Source organism: Oncorhynchus tshawytscha, unplaced genomic scaffold, assembly GCF_018296145.1.
Source record: "Oncorhynchus tshawytscha isolate Ot180627B unplaced genomic scaffold, Otsh_v2.0 Un_contig_8932_pilon_pilon, whole genome shotgun sequence".
Taxonomy (NCBI): Eukaryota; Metazoa; Chordata; class Actinopteri; order Salmoniformes; family Salmonidae; genus Oncorhynchus; species Oncorhynchus tshawytscha.
Genome location: NW_024609506.1, coordinates 107,843 through 128,882, shown reverse-complemented (window position 1 = coordinate 128,882; position 21,040 = coordinate 107,843). Strand labels below are relative to the sequence as shown.

Below are 21,040 nucleotides of genomic sequence, written 5' to 3'. Positions count from 1 at the left end.
ACGGCACCGTGTACCTCCTTGCCCAGGCGTTGTCATAGTTACAGATTATGTGTCGCGCACAAGTCTTTTGATGTCCATGCTGCCCTTCCACTGTCGCTGTCATTCTAATAGTACTAATTACCTGTTGCATGTTGATATTTAACGGGAGCTCTGTCTACCCTAAGTGGTGATTATTAGTGAGAACTCAAACCCTAAATCCCCTCAGGCGACTGCCCCATGACATCACATGGTATGCGAATTACTTTTCAAAGCGTCGTTTGACAGGCAAGAACTTTCGAAATAGGAAGTGCGATCATCGCTTTCTGTATTTTGGTTCCACGTTGAAAGTTTCAGGGCTAATATCTTAATCTTTTGGATGTAAAAAGGTAAGTTGTTAGTGTTTCTTTTGCTTATCCGATAATTATTTTGATTGCTTATTTTACTCAATACAGAATGCATGAACTTGCCTATGTGAACATTTTTATGGATCATATAGACGTAAGAAATGATACATATTTTCACACCCATCGGTTTAAAAATTGTATACATGGTGACAAGCACACACTAGTTTCGATTTTGTCAGAAAGGGCAACAAACATCTTGCACAAATTATAGTATTGTTTTCTTTTTTAGATTCTGAAGGTTTTATAATTAATGCCTAATTAAATAAAGGTTAAATAAAACAAAATCCTACTGTTGACATTTATGTTGGATATTCTCCTTCTAATGAGAACTAACCAAACTGACATTTCCTTCTAAATGGGATGCTACATTCTTTCTTGGTCTGGCTAGATGAGTAAAAGGCAGATGGACATCTTGTCCCAAAGTGGAATACAGTGTTTTGTAATATGATAGGCTATCAGCTACCAACCCGGTCTCAGAGCATTTTGTATTATTCTGTATGTAAATCAGAGACACTCCATTTTGTATGATATGTTACGTTTCATATGGTATGTATTCATTTGTGAATAATGTTACCCACATTAGTCAACACCTACAGAGCATGTCATGTTCTTTTTCTACCTCAACTAAAACTGCTACTGTACAGACCTCATGAGTTCAGGGCTGATCGGGTTTGATTTGAAGCCCATGATGCTGTCACCCACACCTAACGTTCACCATTTCCACAGAAGCCCTATCCGCTATAACCACTTCCTCCCCCCCAATTTGTTGTGGTTAACTGTAGCCCTGCTTTACAATGTAGTGAAAAACATAGCAGCTCAGGGTGCAGATTAGCAATAGACTGATAGCAGCCCAAGGATGTTGCTCTCTGGAGCACAGACTGTAATACTTCTGTGTTTAGAAGATACAGGCAGCCTACCGACTGCTAATATTCAGTGTTCCCAAACCTGAAGAGAATTTCATTGAGTGGTTTTTATTCACAATGTCTAGACTGTAGTCTTTGGTATGCAGGAATTAACATAGTTGTGAGGATTGTGTGCTTCGGTATTAAGATAAGCCGTTATGTTTACATACTTCCCAGTATGTTAGCTAGGATGAAAGTCTCAGCTTATGAAAAAGGGAATTTATACCCAAAGGACTATCCGGCTGCTGACACGTGGTTCAAGACCGAACTTTTCTCATAGTGTTACTATTGAGTAACAACTATCTCCTTTCCTGTATTCTTTCACATAGATAAGAGACTTTCATCACAGAAAGAGTTCTGCTTTCATGCATTACTAGCCTACAACACACTACCAACATGACACACATCTCAAAAGCTGCTTTTAGACAGGCAGACCGATTCGGATATTTTTTCACCAATTGGTCTTTTGACAATTCAGATCAGCTCTGAAAAAGATCTGATGTGAAAAGATCTGATGTGAAAAGATCTGATGTTATTGGTCGAAAAAACAATTAGTGGAAAAAAATATCAAAATTGGGCTGCCTGTTTAAAAGCAGTCAAACAATGAGTTATGTGAGCGTATAAATCCAAAAAGAACACATTGTGATGCTCTCTGTAATCATCATGGTCTTCAGGTACCCACTTTTCAAACAGATGTAAGGTTATATTCTAATGCCTTTTCTTTTTATTCTTCCCAGGAACCTGGGAACAAGACAGACCATTACTGAGATATGTAAACCCCTAGACAGACCATTACTGAGATATGTAAACTCCTAGACAGACCATTACTGAGATATGTAAACCCCTAGACAGACCATTACTGAGATATGTAAACTCCTAGACAGATCATTACTGAGATATGTAAACTCCTAGACAGACCATTACTGAGATATGTAAACTCCTAGACAGATCATTACTGAGATATGTAAACTCCTAGACAGATCATTACTGAGATATGTAAACTCCTAGACAGACCATTACTGAGATATGTAAACTCTTAGACAGACCATTACTGAGATATGTAAACTCCTAGACAGACCATTACTGAGATATGTAAACTCCTAGACAGACCATTACTGAGATATGTAAACTCCTAGACAGACCATTACTGAGATATGTAAACCCTAGACAGACCATTACTGAGATATGAAAACTCCTAGACAGACCATTACTGAGATATGTAAACCCCTAGACAGACCATTACTGAGATATGAAAACTCCTAGACAGACCATTACTGAGATATGTAAACCCTAGACAGACCATTACTGAGATATGAAAACTCCTAGACAGACCATTACTGAGATATGAAAACTCCTAGACAGACCATTACTGAGATATGTAAACTCCTAGACAGACCATTACTGAGATATGTAAACCCCTAGACAGACCATTACTGAGATATGAAAACTCCTAGACAGACCATTACTGAGATATGAAAACTCCTAGACAGACCATTACTGAGATATGTAAACTCCTAGACAGACCATTACTGAGATATGAAAACCCCTAGACAGACCATTACTGAGATATGAAAACTCCTAGACAGACCATTACTGAGATATGTAAAACCCTAGACAGACCATTACTGAGATATGAAAACTCCTAGACAGACCATTACTGAGATATGTAAACTCCTAGACAGACCATTACTGAGATATGTAAACTCCTAGACAGACCATTACTGAGATATGAAAACTCCTAGACAGACCATTACTGAGATATGAAAACTCCTAGACAGACCATTACTGAGATATGAAAACTCCTAGACAGACCATTTACTGAGATATGAAAACTCCTAGACAGACCATTACTGAGATATGTAAACTCCTAGACAGACCATTTACTGAGATATGAAAACTCCTAGACAGACCATTACTGAGATATGAAAACTCCTAGACAGACCATTACTGAGATATGAAAACTCCTAGACAGACCATTACTGAGATATGAAAACTCCTAGACAGACCATTACTGAGATATGAAAACTCTTAGACAGACCATTTACTGAGATATGAAAACTCTTAGACAGTCTCTGTGGCCTCATCACTACTGACTTGTGGTGCCTGGTCTCGTCGCTCACCATGACCCAAACCGGCCAGGCCGAGGAGTGAGACAGCCATGTCTGATTCTACCTTGTTCAGAGCCACCAGAATACTCTGCAGAAGTATATCTAGTGACATGGAGGAGTCTGAGGCCAAGAGCAGAGGAGGAGCTGTCCCCATGAGGAAGAGTTCAGACAGGAGGGGTTCTGACTGGGGAAGCATCGCCATGCTGGATAAGACCAAGGAATTCTTCCAGACCTGCGATGTGGAGGGCAAAGGCTTCATCACACGCACCGATATGAGGGTTCGAGGAGGGGGCGATGGGGGGGGCTTGTTTTGCCTCAGTTTTACACTTGTTAGAAACTTAGATGTTATGGACATAGATGTCTATCTCATTGATGCAGCCATGCTTAGATAATCGTTTTGACAGAGGGACAATTATGGGAATTATGTCAAAACCCACTGGGCAAAAACTGATTGAATCAACGTTGTTTCCACGTCATTTCAACCAAAAAATTTCATTTGATGACGTTGAATCAATGTGGGAAAATAATTGGATTTGAAAAAAGTAATCAACAAAGGGAATTTCGTATTTTTTTCACCTAACCTTTAACCTTAATTCAATGACATAGTAACATTTTTTGTTGAATTCACATTGAATTCACATTAGTTGACAAATGTAAATCAAAACTAGACAAACAAACAAGTTCATTTCAAGGGTTAAGGTACACACACACACACACACACACACACATACACACACACACACACACACACAAATGATGCTGTCTCTCACAACCATGACATAACCAGAGGACAGTGTGACATGCAGGAGGTGCTTTGTGCTATGGTTCTCTACCTCATTGACCATTCAGAGGTTTTCATATCGAGAACCTCTCCACCTGCTCACTGAAGCAGCCACTCAATAGCACGGCAACTTTGATCACTGTGTCCAGGAACACTGGATGGATTTCCATCAGAAACAGGTGCATGCACACACTTACACACACCATTTTTGTATTTCACTCAAGCGCTGTTTTGAAAGGAACAAAAGACGGCTTTTGTTGTTGTCCGGGCTTAGAGGGGATAGTGTTTTGTACATTTATTGTTCATAGAAAATGCTTAAAAGGCTAACAGAAGAATCACCTGGAAAATGGTGATGTTGACGTGTGCATTATCTAAGGATAATGTAACATGTAATTGCCTATTAATGAATACAATGATATGGCCTATACCTTCCGTGCCAATATTCTCCCGTCCCTTTTTGCAATCAGGTCTAGCATTGACCACACCACTGGCACTGACAATATGAAATCCACAATAATGGTGTAAACTCAGTTAATCACTCCCATTTTCTATTCAATGGCTTTCTTTCGCGTGTTTTCCTTGACACATTTCTATTCAGAGAGGCAGGACAAGGTCCAGGGTGACAGATATTACAGCTGTAGTAGATGCACATCCAATGCCACTGACTTGAATGTCTTTCTCTTTGGAGTGAAGCAGGAGGGGACTGTTGGGCTTGTGTTGTGTTACATCTCATAGCAGAAGAAACAATCTATTTCTTGTGTTTGTGCATGTGTGTGTGTGTGTGTGCGTGTGCGTGCGTGCGTGTCTGTGTTCCACAGAGGCTTCACAGAGAACTACCCCTCACTGCTGAAGAACTGGATAATGTCTTTGACTCCCTGAACACTGACCAGAACGGCTACCTCACCCTCGAAGTGTTCTCATCAGGATTCAGTGAGTTCCCTATTTTTCTCTTTATCTCCCCACATTCAATTTCAATTCAATATGACTTTATTCATCCCCAAGGGACAATCTGCTGTATGTCTCATGGTTTACTCTTGGTTCAATAACTTATGTTTTGAGATCAATGGAGTGAGGGACCACATTCAAACGTGACAAAGATAAGGTATAGATTCATTTATCTCCTAGCTGGCAGGGAGTAGATGCTCACCCAGGTAAGGATAGGTTGTACTCTGTATAAAATGCACTTACAAACTTAAACTTGAGTTCTCTTTTCACAACCATCAGAAACTTGATAATTGTGAGTGCAGGGCACTTTCAAAATTGAAACACCCTCTGATTTGTAATTCAAACTGATGTTACGACATCTTGCTGGTGATGCTTATGCTTCCTGCTCTGTCCCCAGGTCAGTTCCTGCACAGCCGGAGGATCTCTGTAGCCGAGGACGCAGCACCCGCCCTCCCCACTTCTAGGAAGCCCTCAGAAGCCCTGTACCAGAGCCAATGGGATGAGAGGTTGACTGGAGGGTGGGAGGATGAGGAGGAGAGTCACTTCTGTATGCTGCTGGAGAGCCTAGGGGCCAGCAACGTGTTCCAGGAGTGGGTGGAGTTAACCGCACCTCACATTATTACTTACTTTATTACTATACAATATTACATATGCAACATTACAATATTGCACCTTGTATGTATTCCCCAAATATCTTTGTTTGGGGTTGTTGCCTCATCTTGGAAAGTGTGGGGTTGAACTTTCAACTTGCCCGTCATGGCTTTAGCTGGTTCATGGTGTACAGAACGGTTTGGCACTGAAAGTGTGGGGTTGAACTTTCAACTTGCCTGTCATGGCTTTAGCTGGTTCATGGTGTACAGAACTGTTTGGCACTGAAAGTGTGGGGTTGAACTTTCAACTTGCCTGTCATGGCTTTAGCTGGTTCATGGTGTACAGAACTGTTTGGGCACCACCCCTCTACACTTTTGGGCCCCTGTGTCTTTACAGTGATTCCAATGGTTTCTGATATAGTGGAGGTCAACCAGTAAGTTGAATGTGATCGGTCCCTGTAGTTTTATCAGAACTCTTACCCTCTGTCTGTCTGTTTCTCTCCCCCCTCCTCCAGTCCAGGCGAGGTGCGCAGCTTGTGGGCCCAGCTGAGGAGGGACGAGCCTCACCTCCTGTCGAACTTTGAGGAATTCCTGGCCAGAGTCACCTTCCAGATCAAAGAGGCCAAAGAGGAGAGGAGGGAGATGGAGAGCGCCCTCCAGAGGTTGGAGACCACAAGTACCTCCTCTCTTTGTTGTCACTGCTACTTCCTGGGCCAGTTTACCGGACACAGATTAAGCCTAGTCCCAGACTACAAAGCATTGCCAAGGGAGAATCTCTTTTGAAAGTGCTTTTTAGTCCAGGACAAAACTTGATCTGTGTCTGAGAAACTGTCCCTTTGGCATTTAGGCATGATTATGTGATCATTATGTGTGATATCTTCACTGTGACTGTTTAGTGGACTGCAACCACAGCCATTTAAACCACAATACTAACAGCTTGCAGCTCTGTAAATGCATGTCCAGTATGTCTTCGGCTTCTCGATTGCAGCTCATCAGAGTGTAATTATTCAGTTCAAACAGCAGTCATTGATTCATAGAACTGACAATAGCTTGTTCAGTTCCAACCCATGTGATAGATCTATGGTCTATTTTGCTATAGAGGTCTGTTTGTGTACCAGATTGTAGAACAAATAACGTTTGATTCAGGATTTTTATCCCATTGAAAGTAGTCCTTTTACATGCAAGTAGTTAACAGCTTCAAAAGGTTGATACAGGCCTTCAGTGAATGAATGCAGCGAGGTTCTATCAAGTCAACTACTCCAGACATAAATTCCATATTACTCGTTGAACCTGTTTTTAAAAAAAAAAAAATATTTAAACAAATATATTACCTTTATTTAACCAGGTAGACTAGTTGAGAACAAGTTTTCATTTACAACTGTGACCTGGCCAAGATAAAGCAAAGCAGTTCGACACAAACAACAACACAGATTTACACATGGAATAAACAAACATACAGTCAATAACACAATAGGAAAAAATATATACAGTGTATATACAGTGTGTGCAACTGAGGTAAGAAAAGGGAGGTAAGGCAATAAAATAGGCCATAGTGGTGAGGTAATTACGATGTAGCAATTAAACACTGGAGTGGTAGATGTGAAGAAGATGAATGTGCAAGTAGAGATACTGGGGTGCAAATAAATACCGTATGGGTTGAGGTAGTTGGATGGGCTATTTACAGATGGGCTATGTACAGGTGCAATGATCTGTGAGCTGCTCTGACAGCTGGTGTTTGAAGTTAGTGAGGGAGATGAGTGTCCAGCTTCAGTGATTTTTGCAGTTCGTTCCAGTCATTGGCAGCAGAGAACTGGAAGGAAAGGCGGCCAAAGAAGGAATTGGCTTTGGGGGTGACCAGTGAGATATACTTGCTGGAGCGCGTGCTGGTGGGTGCTGCTATGGTGACCAGTGAACTGAGATAAGGCAGGGCTTTACCTAGTAAAGACTTGTAGATGACCTGGAGCCAGTGGGTTTGGTGACGAGTATGAAGCGAGGGCCACGAGTATGAAGGGAGGGCCAGCCAACGAGAGCATACAGGTCGCAGTGGTGGGTAGTATATGGGGCTTTGGTGACAAAACCAATGGCACTGTGATAGACTGCAACCAATTTAAGTCGAGGATCGGTAGGATAGTCAGTTTTACGAGGGTATGTTTGGCAGCATGAGCAAAGGATGCTTTCTTGCAAATTAGGAAGCCGATTCTAAATTTAATTCTGGATTGGAGATGCTTAATGTGGGTCTGGAAGGAGAGTTTACAGTCTAACCAGACACCTAGGTATTTGTAGTTGTCCACATATTCTAGGTCATAACCGTCCAGAGTAATGATGTTGGACAGGCGGGCAGGTGCGGGCAGCGATCGGTTGAAGAGCATGCATTTAGTTTTACTTGCATTTAAGAGCAGTTGGAGGCCATGGAAGGAGTGTTGTATGGCATAGAAGCTCGTCTGGAGGTTAGTTAACACAGTGTCCAAAGAAGGGCCAGAAGTATACAGAATGGTGTCATCTGCATAGAGGTGGATCAGAGAATCATCAGCAGCAAGAGCGACATCATTGATGTATACAGAGAAGAGTCGGCCCGAGAATTTAACCCTGTGGCACCCCCATAGAGATTGCCAGAGGTCCAGACAACAGGACCTCCGATTTGACACACTGAACTCTATCAGGGAAGTAGTTGGTGAACCAGGCGAGGCAGTCATTTGAGAAACCATGTCTGTTGAGTCTGCCGATAAGAATGTGGTGATCGAAAGCCTTGGCCAGGTCGATGAATACGGCTGCACAGTATTGTCTCTTATTGATGGCAGTTATATCATTTAGGACCTTGAGCGTGGCTGAGGTGCACCCATGACCAGCTCGGAAGCCAGATTGCATAGCGGAGAATATGGGATTCGATGGTGGGATTCGAAATGGTCGGTGATCTGTTTGTTAACTTGGCTTTCGAAGACCTTAGAAAGGCAGGGGAGGATAGATATAGGTCTGTAGCAGTTTGGGTCTAGAGTGTCTCCCCCTTTGAAGAGGGGGATGACCGCGGCAGCTTTCCAATCTTTGGGAATCTCAGATGATATGAAAGAGAGGTTGAACAGGCTAGTAATAAGGGTTGCAACAATTTCGGCAGATCGTTTTAGAAAGAGGGTCAAATCAAATCACATTTTATTTGTCACATACACATGGTTAGCAGATGTTAATGCGAGTGTAGCGAAATACTTGTGCTTCTAGTTCTGACCACTCAGTAATATCTAACAAGTAATCTAACTAACAATTTCACAACAACTACCTTATACACACAAGTGTAAAGGAATGAAAAAGATGTACATAAAAATATGAGTGATGGCCGAACAGCATATGCAAGATGCAGTAGATGGTATAGAGTACAGTATATACATATGAGATGAGTAATGTAGGGTATGTAAACATTAAATAAAGTGGCTAGTGATACATTTTTCCATTATTAAAGTGGCTAGAGATGAGTCAGTATGTTGGCAGCAGCCACTCCATGTTAGTGATTGCTGTTTAACAGTCTGATGGCCTTGAGATAGAAGCTGTTTTTCAGTCTCTCGGTCCCTGCTTTGAGGCACCTGTACTGACCTCTCCTTCTGGATGATAGCGGGGTGAACAGGCAGTGGCTCGGGTGGTTGAGGTCCTTGATGACCTTTTTGGCCTTCCTGTGACATCGGGTGGTGTAGGTGTCCTGGAGGGCAGGTAGTTTGCCCCTGGTGATGCGTTGTGCAGACCTCACTACCCTCTGGAGAACCTTACAGTTGTGGGCGGAGCAGTTGCCGTACCAGGCGGTGATACAGCCCGACAGGATGCTCTCGATTGTGCATCTGCAAAAGTTTGTGTTTTTGGTGTAAAGCCGAATTTCTTCAGCCTCCTGAGGTTGAAGAGGTGCTGCTGCGCCTTCTTCACCACGCCGTCTGTGTGGGTGGACCAATTCAGTTTGTACGTGATGTGTTCGCCGAGGACCTTAAAACTTTCCACCCTCTCCACTACTGTCCCGTCGATGTGGATAGGGGGGTGTTCCCTCTGCTGTTTCCTGAAGTCCACGATAATCTCCTTTGTTTTGTTGACATTGAGTGTGAGGTTATTTTCCTGACACCACACTCCGAGGGCCCTCACCTCCTCCCTGTAGGCCTTCTCGTCGTTGTTGGTAATCAAGCCTACCACTGTAGTGTCGTCTGCAAACTTGATGATTGAGTTGGAGGTGTGCATAGCCACGCAGTCGTGGGTGAACAGGGAGTACAGGAGAGGGCTAAGAACGCACCCTTGTGGGGCCCAAGTGTTGAGGATCAGCGGGGTGGAGATGTTACCTAACCTCACCACCTGGGGGCGGCCTGTCAGGAAGTCCAGGACCAAGCTGCACAGGGCCAGATTCTCTAGCCCGGCTGATTTGTAGGTGTCCAGATTTTGCAGCTCTTTCAGAACATCAGCTATCTGGATTTGGGTGGAGGAGAAATGGGGGAGGCTTGGGCGTGTTGCTATGGGGGGTGCAGGGCAGTTGACTGGGATAGGGGTAGCCAGGTGGAAAGCATGGCCAGCTGTGTTAAAATGCTTATTGAAATGATCAATTCTCTTAGATTTATCGGTGGTGACAGTGTTTCCTAGCCGCAGTACAGTGGGCAGCTGGGAGGAGGTTCTCGTATTCTCCATGAACTTGTGTCCCAGAACTTTTGAGTTTGTGCTACAGGATGCACATTTGTTTGAAAAAGCTAGCCTTTGTTTCTGCCTGTAGACACAGAGCTCTATGTGGGTTTACCATAATGCCCCAATTATCCCTTTCAATAGGCCGCTAAGCACAGAGATCATATTCTGAAAAAGGAACATTGATTGCAAGCCTGAGGAATTGGCTGCCATGTAGACAGAGATGAGAATGTATTTCTCTCCCCTGAAACAATGTACACTATACTACCCTTGATGATAGACAATGACTAGCTGGCTAGGTATTTGTATGGCTGTGGTCCCCGGTGTGTTTGGTAATACTAATGCATTGTTCTCATGGTACTGTGTGGTACCACTTAAGACAACTTCAGTCCTCTCACTAATTGGTTGCTTAATAAGGTGGCGGAATGTTAAAGGAATGCAAAATTCCAAGAGCAGTGCTTTTCCATCTGTATCTACACAGACAGTGTGCCAGTACGTGCATGTACCAGTCTGTGTAGCTACAGATGGAAAAGCAATGCAGTAGACTAATGTAATGTGACCAGGTCTTTGGCTCTGGGTTGAGCAGGCAGAATGAAGTAGAAACAGACAACAAAAATACATGTTCAAACATTTAATAATTAAGGAACGTTTTCACAAGTTCACCTTTTCAGTGTGGCTCATCTCTGGCCCACTGACACATATCACAGGCGGGAGGCAGACATCCATTTTTCTTCCCTCCATTACTCCCAGGAGCCACCATTCCTCTGGACTGCATCACCTCCCATGGGCAGCCGCCTAAAAGAGAAACAGGGTTTACATACATGCCAACTGTTCTGTTAATTAGTCAGTTGTCCAATGAGAAGGCTTGATGAATTAACATTGGCAATTAGTCACACCTGTGAGGCTATGACATAAACAGAATGAGCTATAATCACTCTCAAACCTACCACTTGTAAACAGCATCTGGTTAAGTAGTTATTCAGTTGTTATTAAATCTAGATGTATTAAATCCATTCTCCCCCATACATGCAGGAAAGCAGCCACACACGACAGTGAGATCCGCGGTCTGTATGAAGAAATGGAGCAACAAATGAAAAGTGAGAAGGACCGGCTGCTCCTCCAGGTACATATAGTTGATTAGTTAGTTTAAATGACTTGGACTGTGTCTCTTAACACAACTCTAGACACCTGCTGGATCCCTACCTTCTATATACCCTTGAACAAGTCACCCAATGTTGCACTGTATTTCTGTTTAATTTCTCCTATCCTAATGTGCTGTCCCTGTCTCTCCTCCAGGACTCGGAGCGCCTCCAGTCTCGTAGTCACAACCTGGAGCACCAGCTGTCCAGTAAGGAGAGAGAGCTGGAGCAGCTCTTCCAGAAACAGAGGAGGGTGAGTGACTGAGGAGCCTCCTTTATAATTTGTGGAACGTTCCAACAGGAATCTGTTCCAAAAATGTAGTAAACATCAAGGTTGTCAACAAACAACGCAGACAAAGTTGTATAGCAGCAGAGTAAGATACCGGGTAGGGGGCGGGCTATTTCATTCAGTTTTCACTCCCCATGTTTATTCCTGAAAATGTCTGTCCTCACTCTGGTCGCCTATCGACAAACCTTAAGAATAAGCTACATGGTGAGTTGATGCCTTTTGGACAGCTAGTTAGCTAGGTGAATAGATCATGTTACTTTTGTAGGCGTTATTTGTTGGCAACCTTGTACTTTAAGAAGTTTTTGGAACAGATTCCTGTTGGAACGTTCCAGAAATGATACCATCCGGGGCTCCTGTAACTCTCCAGGGGGAAGGTTGGCCACCTCTGGTCTCCTGCGGTGCTAATCCCCCTTCTTGATTTCTGTCTTTGTGTTTTCGGTGCAGATAAAGCAAAGTAAAAGACAAAGAAGCTGTGATTATAATAGAATACATATCTCCCTAACAATATTACCCTTTGACCTCTCGCTCCCCCCCCAGTTGGATCTCCAGTGTCGCGACCTGAGCAGTGAGCAGCAGGAAAGCCGGGTGGAGAATGTCAAGCTGAAGATGACCAACGAGGAACTGAGCAGAGAGCTGGAGAGCACCTGTCAGGAACTGTCCTTGGCCCAGGAACAACTGACCATGCTGCAGGACCAGGCTTCCCGCCTGCACCAGGAGAGAGAGATGTGGGTTAATATTACCACTATGTAATGACCAAACACACTCACTCACCTAGACATCACACAAACGTTCCATCTGTGGCTCTGACATGTCACTCCTAGTACAGCTAACATTCACTAGATTACTGTCCAGGTGTGGTTCAGTGAGCTTTGGTGACTCTCTCTCTGCTCAGGGAAATGTACCGAGTCACTGAGGGACTACAGAGAGAGAAACAGAGCCTGATGAAACAACTAGACCTTCTCAGGTAAGTTACACACACACACACACACACAGTATGCATGTTATACATTTAATTTGACAACTTATCGTTTTTGTCCTCCTTGCAATACCTATCCAGAGAGATGAACAAACATTTAAAAGATGAGCGAGACATATACTGTGCCGAGGTGAGTTCTTGACTCATGATATTTTGACTGTTACCTTTGTGGCGATATTGAATGATAAGACATATTCAAGCCAAAGGCACATTGATTTCCACATTATATGGACATTGACAACAACAAAAATGTTTCTATGATATTCCATTCTGTTGTGTTCTCTTTGCTCTACAGAACCCCAGGAAGTCCCTCAAACAGAAGCAGAGAGCCGGCTTGGTAAAGCTGTTCGCGGACACCAGCCAGCAGCCGGTTAAAAGGTCATTTCCTTTAGAAGTGCCCTGAACATAATTAACCAGTCTTGTAGTGTGTGAAAGGAAACTGATTTTATGTCCGTCAGTAACGGGATTTAAATCAACATTGGATTAAGGAGGAGAAACAGGATGTGGTTTTGAGGCCAAGGCACCAAATGAGTCAATTTAATGTAAGGTACTTTACTGCGTAAGGAGTGTATTTGCAATATAATATACTAACAATATATTTTACATGTCGTGACTTCTGCGCTGCTCTTGACAGTAATGGCAGCACCCAGAACCATTTTGAGTTACCATTTAATGATAATGCTCGGTAACGAGAGACTAACGTGAAAGTGCCTTGGCAACATGGGACTCAGAAACTATTTTTTCATCCGATATCCTCTGTTTCTTCCTCTTGTCTCCAAAGAGCCTCACTCCTCACCCACAATGGGGGTTCCTATGAGTTCCTTGATGCGCTGCCAGTAGAACACCATCAAATCTCTTTTGTTTCCTCCCCCCTCTTCATCTAGCGAGGACGATGTTGACACCGCTTGTACACCACGTTCGCCGAAAACCAACTACGGCCTGGCCAACGGCTACCACGACTCCAACACCTCGTCTCCAACCCAAGTGGTTGAGGTGGAGGCGCAGGGGGTGAGGGTGAAGGAGAGGCTCTCCAAGTTCGAGTTAGAGAAGACCCTCGCCCCCACCCAGAACGAAAGGGACAGGCATACAGAGTACCAGAGTAAGCCGGAGGTTGGGGGCGATGGGCTGGACGGTCCCCCAGATGGGTGGCCTCTTCGTCGGGTTATCTCCATCGAGGAGGACCACCTCCCCACCTGCTTCATGGAGGGCCCCAGCCCCTGCTGCACCAGCTCAGTGAGGAAGACGAGGAGGAGGAAGAGGAGCAAGGGAAGGAAGATCTGGAGAGAAGTATCTTCTTCGCCCCTGTTCCTCTACCTGTCCCGGTCACGACAGTGTCCCCCTTCAAACACCGAGGTAGTTTCAGCAGAATCAGAAATATCCCCTCGTCACCTCGAGGGCAGCCCGTCGGCAAGGAGACCCAAAATGTGAGCAAATCTATATTCATGTATTTTATTTTAATTCACTTTGGAATTACTGGGTTAGAATGAAGTTGACCCCAACCCTGCAAGGGGTTGAAGACCCTGCTGTCATAGGACAGGGTCGGCAGGGTAGCCTAGTGGTTAGAACGTTGGACTAGTAACAGGAAGGTTGCAAGTTCAAATCCCCGAGCTGACAAGGTACAAATCTGTCATTCTTCCCCTGAACAGGCAGTTAACCCACTGTTCCTAGGCCATCATTGACTTAAAAATAAGACTATTGTCATTGTGTTAAGCATCAGAACTAAAACCCTTCATCTAAGTGATCAACATCATTTCCAAAGCTCTTCAATATGCAATCAATTGAAAATATCATTCTGTTGACCTCTTTCTCTGCCTGTCCCTCCAGAGGGTGAAGGAGAGGGCCGTGCCTTCCCCAGACCGCCTGTTTAAGGTGGTTCTGGTGGGCAACTCCAGTGTGGGCAAGACTTCCCTGCTGCGCACCTTCTGTGACGGCCGCTTCCACCCCTCCAGCCCCGCTACTGTGGGTGAGAGCCGAAAACACATTACTGTGTACCACGGGTGTCACGGACCTTTTGTGTTAATGCAGTGTGTGTGTGTGTGTGTGTGTGTGTGTACTATCAGAAGATTGAAGGGCAAAGCAGCATCACATGAAAGGGCTCGTAAAGTCACACTCCCAGTCTATGAACCCCCGGTACACATTGTACCACCGCAGATTATGTCACATCGAATCCATTTAATTCTCCTCTGAATCCCCTTGGTTCCCCATTCTAGGGCAGCTTGTTTGATTTCACCGCTTTGACTGTGAAAGACAATTACCTAAAGCATGAAGCTTGATGAATAGCTCAACTACCCCCTCTAGTGTTCATTAATGAAAGGATGTAACGCTACGGTATATTATTGCTGTGTATTCCTCTTACCCTAATAACCAGTCTGAGTGATATTCCTGACAGGGATTGACTACAGTGTGAAGACTCTAATGTTGGACAACACCCAGGTAGCCATGCAGCTGTGGGACACGGCCGGGCAGGAGAGGTGAGTGGCCACGGACCAGTGAAAATAGTATTGCCAAAACCTCACCAATAGATAACAGTAGCTAAGAATGTGATGTGTTATTTTTGCCTGGATGATAGTCTGAGAATGTGACTTAAATGACAACAAAGCAACATTCTCAGGTTGGCATTTGGCACTTTGGCAAAATAAACAGGGTTCCATTTTGTCCAGTTGTGACTGTTCTCTGTGTTGGCTACAGGTACCGCAGCATCACCAAGCAGTTCTTCCGTAAGGCAGACGGCGTGGTGGTCATGTACGACATCACGTTGCTGGACAGCTTCAAGGCCGTGCGACCCTGGCTCATCAACGTCCAGGTCAGCTCACATGACAAATAATTGTTTGTTCTCCAGTTTATTTTTATCTGAACGTTTTAAGCAGATGCCTGACCTTTGATTGACCTCTGTTTTCCCAGGAGGCTGCGGGAGTGGGCATTCCCATCCTGCTCCTGGGCAACAAGATGGACGCGACGTCCGAGAGGGAGGTACCACTTAAAGATGCAGAGACTCTGGCCCACGTGAGTTCTCCGTTTAGGGACTCGTATCATCCTATAGCACACTTATCTCAAGAACTGAACGACCAACACAGAGGGGGGGGAAATCTGTTCACTGTCTATAAATATGGACAAGACCTCGCATAGCTGTCACTATTGCCATATGTAGGTCTCTGTAGCCTCTACAGATGCCATATCTTAATTTGACCATCCTGTTGCAGGAATTTTCTTGCACAGCAGGAAATGTAAACTTGTAGCATATTCAAGGTATAAAAAAATCTTCTCAAGTTTAATTTCCACGTAAAAATGTTTGACTTGTCAGCAGCATACCATCGTGCATCCTACTGCTAGCTTGCCTCTGTAGCTAAGCAGGGTCGGTCCTGGTCAGTCCCTGGATGGGAGACCACATGCTAATGGAGGTGGTGTTGGAGGGCCAGTAGCTGGCACCCTAAAAAATAAATGTCCATTAATTATAATGAACATTTCCTGTTGCTGCAGGATTATTTTCCAACTTAGCTAATGTTGTAGGATGTTCATTTGAGCCAAGTGACAACCAGTGACCTGAGTCTCTTCTCCCCTGTAGGACACCCGTGTGATATTCTATGAGGTCAGTGCTTACACCGGCTACAACGTGACAGAGGCCATGATCCACCTGGCCAGGTAAGGGAGGGAGAGGGACAGCCCCTAGGTATCCAGATCTGAATGAATTGGACAGGTATAAGCTATGTTAATGTTCCCACCTCCCCCTCTGATCAATTAGAATAGGAATTTTGTATGGATGCTAATCCTTTCAGATGAACTCAAATCTCCAAATACATCCTTCTTTCTCCAGAGTCAATTTGGGGACAGTGTGTGACATGTCAATGCATCTGTCTGTGTGTCCAGAGTGCTGAAAGAGCAGGAGGATCGGGTGAGAGACACGTTTGTCTTACTGGAGGTCCTGCCCGTCAAGAAGAAAGCCTGCTGCAAGTGAAGACACTCTGACAGAATAGAGAGAGAGCATTTGGAATGGCTAGAGACTCCTGATAACAAGTGAAGGAACTCTTCAATCTAACTCTTTCTCTGTGCTCTCGGTGCCAAATCCTAACTTTGTGGACATTTGTTAATCAATGTCTCAAATTAGGATGGCTCTTCTTTCAGTACCTGTTTTATTAAAGGCAAAGAGCCCAGTTGAGCTGGATCCTAGTGGATTTAGCTCTAGTCTACATTACAACCCTTTTTCTGTTGTTATTTGGACCTCCTGACTGTTATGAGCAATAGACATGTGTTCTACTGTAGAACTAATGGTATATTTGGTTAATTTAAAAAGTGGATCAATCATTTCAATGTATAGAATGATTGTTTTTCTTTAGTTGTGATTATGTTGTTAATCACAACACAGAGTGGATATGTAAACAAGAAATAAGAGATATGTAAATAAGAGCTTGATTAAGTTGGTAGTTCGTTACAAAATAATGATTGTCATAAATTTGATTAAAATACTGATGTGAAATCTAATTATTTGAATCTTTCCCAACAATTCTAAGTAATTGTTCTTTATTTGTTCATCACTCCTACACCACACCCCAAAATCAAAATGGCAAAATAACTTCCAGCTAGAGATGGAAGACAAGACATTTCTCACAGGTTTCTATCATTAAACATGTTCCATTGGCAATTGTGAATATCTCAAATGATCAAATCATGATACCTGAAATCAACCAAGAACAAAAAGCTAAACATGCAAATTTACCAGTACTGAATACCAACAAAATATAACTAACTTGAACAAACACTGAATGACTTTTCTGTTAAACTCTTCGGGTTCTGCATTCGTTGAACTTTGAAAGACAGCTGTAAAACAGAGGTGTAGTCTGTCTGTTTTCCTTGATAAAAGACATGCTCAGAGTTTGTCCTTAAAGTGCCTCTGGACTGGCATCTAAAATCCCTATAACTTCTTTAGCTCTAGTACTGATAACACTGAAACTCAACCTGAAAAAAATAACAAATCAAGTTCATCAGGGATATTACATTCTCAGGGCAGCTTTAAAAATGTGGCAGGTGATGGCGCTATTGCTTTGAAATGGCTTGTTTTTATGACATCACTTAGGTGCTGGAGCGCTGTCATCCAATCAGATGCGTATCGTGTCCCTCTCGGACCAATAAGAGGGCCTGTTGGAGAGCCTGTGCCCTCCCTCTCAAGGAGGGGGATATCGCCCTTTGCTGGTCTGCTAGCGCATCTTGTAGTCGTGGGAAATGGCCGCATCACACAGCTGTCCTTTAAAGTCCAACTCCAAGGTGAACTCCAGGTCCCGCTGGAATACAAGAGAAGACTCTTCAGTCCACCTATAACCATTTGACAGTATCATGTCGACCCCAACCAGAGGTGCTGCCTCTGGTATTTTCTTTTCACATTGTCCTCCTACAATTTCAGTAACTACGGATGTGTAACCAGGCCAGCACAGTACGGCTTGGCAATGGGAAAAGGGTATTTGAGATGGACACAACAGGAGGGATATTTAGCCCTTTTGAATGCTTTGAAAAGACATCCTTCCTTCCTCCCTCCATTTAAAGTAGTCACTGACCTACAGTTGAAGTTGGAAGTTTACATACACCTTAGCCAAATACATTTAAACTCAGTTTTTCACAACTCCTGACATTTAATCCTAGTAAAAATTCCCTGTCTTTGGTAAGTTAGGATCACCATTTTATTTTAAGAATGTGAAATGTCAGAATAATAGTAGAGAGAATGATTTATTTGAGCTTTTATTTCTTTCATCACATTCCTAGTGGGTCAGAAGTTTACATACACTCAATTAGTATTTGGAAGCATTGCCTTTAAATTATTTAACTTGGGTCACACAAGCTTCCCACAATGAGTTGGGTGAATTTTGGCCCATTCCCCCTGACAGAGCTGGTGTAACTGAGTCAGGTTTGTAGGCCTCCTTGCTCGCACACAGTTTTCAGTTCTGCCCACAAATATTCTATAGGATTGAGGTCAGGGCTTTGTGATGGCCACTCCAATACCTTGACTTTGTTGTCCTTAAGCCATTTGACCACAACTTGGGAAGTATGCTTGGGGTCATTGTCCATTTGGAAGACCCATTTGTGACCAAGTTTTAACTTCCTGACTGATGTCTTGAGATGTTGCTTCAATACATCCGCATCATTTTCCTCCCTCATGATGCCATCTAGTTTGTGAAGTGCACCAGTCCCTCCTGCAGCAAAGCACCCCCACAACATGATGCTGCCAACCCCGTGCTTCACGGTTGGGATGGTGTTCTTCGGCTTGCAAGCCTCCCCCTTTTTCCTCCAAACATAACCATGGTCACTATGGCCAAATAGTTATATTTTTGTTTCATCAGACAGGAGGACATTTCTCCAAAAAGTACAATCTTTGTACTTTGTCCCCATAGTCTGGCTTTTTTATGGCAGTTTTGGAGCAGTGGCTTCTTCCTTGCTGAGTGGTCTTTCAGGTTATGTCGATATGTCGTTTTACTGTGGAAATAGATACTTATGTACCTGTTCCCTCCAGCATCTTCACAGGGTCCTTTGCTGTTGTTCTGTGATTGATTTGCACTTTTCGCACCAAAGTACGTTCATCTCTAGGAGACAGAACACGTCTCCTTCCTGAGCGGTATGATGGCTGCGTGGTCCCATGGTGTTTATACTTGCATACTATTGTGTGTACAGATGAACATGGTACCTTCAGACGTTTGGAAATTGCTCCTAAGGATGAACCAGACTTGTGGAGGTCAACCATTTTTGGCTGATTTCTTTTGATTTCCCCGTGATGTCAAGCAAAGAGTCACCAAGTTTGAAGGAAGACCTTGAAATACATCCACAGGCACACCTCCAATTGACTCAAATGATGTCAATCAGCCTATCAGAAGCTTCTAAAGCCATGACATAATTTTCTGGAATTTTCCAAGCTGTTTAAAGGCACAGTCAACTTAGTGTATGTAAACTTCTGACCCACTGGAATTGTGATGCAGTGAATTATGAGTGAAATAATCTGTCTGTAAACAATTGTTGTAAAAATTACTTGTGTCATGCACAAAGTAGATGTCTTAACAGACTTGCCAAAACTATAGTTTGTTAACAAGACATTTGTGGAGTGGTTGAAAAACGAGATTTAATGACTACAACCTAAGTGTATGTAAACTTCCCACTTCAGCTGTTTCTAAGGTTGGATAAGTCACTGCCAGTTTCCCACTGTACTACTTTCACCAATCCAACCCTCTCCAATCCGTGAATACTTCAAATAAGGGAAGAAGGGAGGATGCATTTGTAGAGTATTAACAGTTAAAGTCAGTGGGTGGTACAGCAATAGGATGGCGCTTTTGCGGCATCTGAGCTAATACTCATGTAGGGCTTCACTCTTAGAAAGACATATTCATAGAACATGTTAAAGACTTGACATCTATAGAAAAACCCCATCTAGAATGATTATTTTTTAAACAGCATTTTATTCTATGCTGGCCTGGAGTCAGTTGCAGTTCTAATACAGCGTAGCTCTATTCTCACCACGTTCTTATCGTTGGGCTTGACTGCGATGCTGCCCAGTATCTCCTCTCCCTTCCTCACAGTCAGGTAGTCCTCCAGGTAAAACACTGTCTGCTTCCAGTGGGTACTGGCGGCGTCAGGAGCTGAACATGGGAGAGAGGGGGAGAATTAGGAGGAGGGGAACAAGAGAGGAGGGGGAGATGGAAGAGAGGGGGAGGAATAGGAGGAGGGGAACAAGAGAGGCGTGGGAGATGGAAGAGAGGGGGAGGAATATGAGGAGGGGAACAAGAGAGGTGGAGGAGATGGAAGAGAGGGGGAGGAATAGGAAGAGGGGAACAAGAGGGGAGGAAGGGGAGATGGAAGAGAGGGGGAGGAATAGGAGGAGGGGAACAATAGAGGAGGAGGGGGAGATGGAAGAGAGGGGAGGAATATGAGGAGGGGAACAAGAGAGGTGGGGGAGATGGAAGAGAGGGGGAGGAATAGGAAGAGGGGAACAAGAGGGGAGGAGGGGGAGATGGAAGAGAGGGGGAGGAATAGGAGGAGGGGAACAATAGAGGAGGAGGGGGAGATGGAAGAGAGGGGGAGGAATAGGAGGAGGGGAACAATAGAGGAGGAGGGGGAGATGGAAGAGAGGGGGGAATAGGAGAAGGGGAACAAGAGAGGAGGAGGGGGAGATGGAAGAGAGGGGGAATAGGAGGAGGGGAACAATAGAGGAGGAGGGGGAGATGGAAGAGAGGGGGAATAGGAGAAGGGGAACAAGAGAGGAGGAGGGGTAGATGGAAGAGAGGGGGAATAGGAGGAGGGGAACAAGAGAGGAGAAGGAGGAGATGA

At 44.0% G+C, this 21,040-nt stretch overlaps 1 protein-coding gene and 1 pseudogene across 1 annotated transcript in view; one reads left to right on the top strand and one right to left on the bottom strand.

Annotated features, from left to right (window-relative positions):
- Positions 1–5: 5 nt before the first annotated feature.
- On the top strand, positions 6–17,206 carry LOC112241411 (annotated as a pseudogene).
- A 37-nt stretch (positions 17,207–17,243) lies between these two features.
- The window catches only part of LOC112242502 (protein arginine N-methyltransferase 8-B-like), a 33,350-nt gene continuing 29,553 nt past the window's right edge, over positions 17,244–21,040 (bottom strand). The window contains exons 9-10 of the mRNA XM_042315602.1: positions 20,231–20,352; positions 17,244–18,018 (exon numbers count right to left, since the gene is read on the bottom strand). Coding sequence (XP_042171536.1) covers positions 17,935–18,018; positions 20,231–20,352 — 206 coding nt within the window. The 3' untranslated portion in view covers positions 17,244–17,934. The remainder of the gene's footprint in view (positions 18,019–20,230; positions 20,353–21,040) is intronic.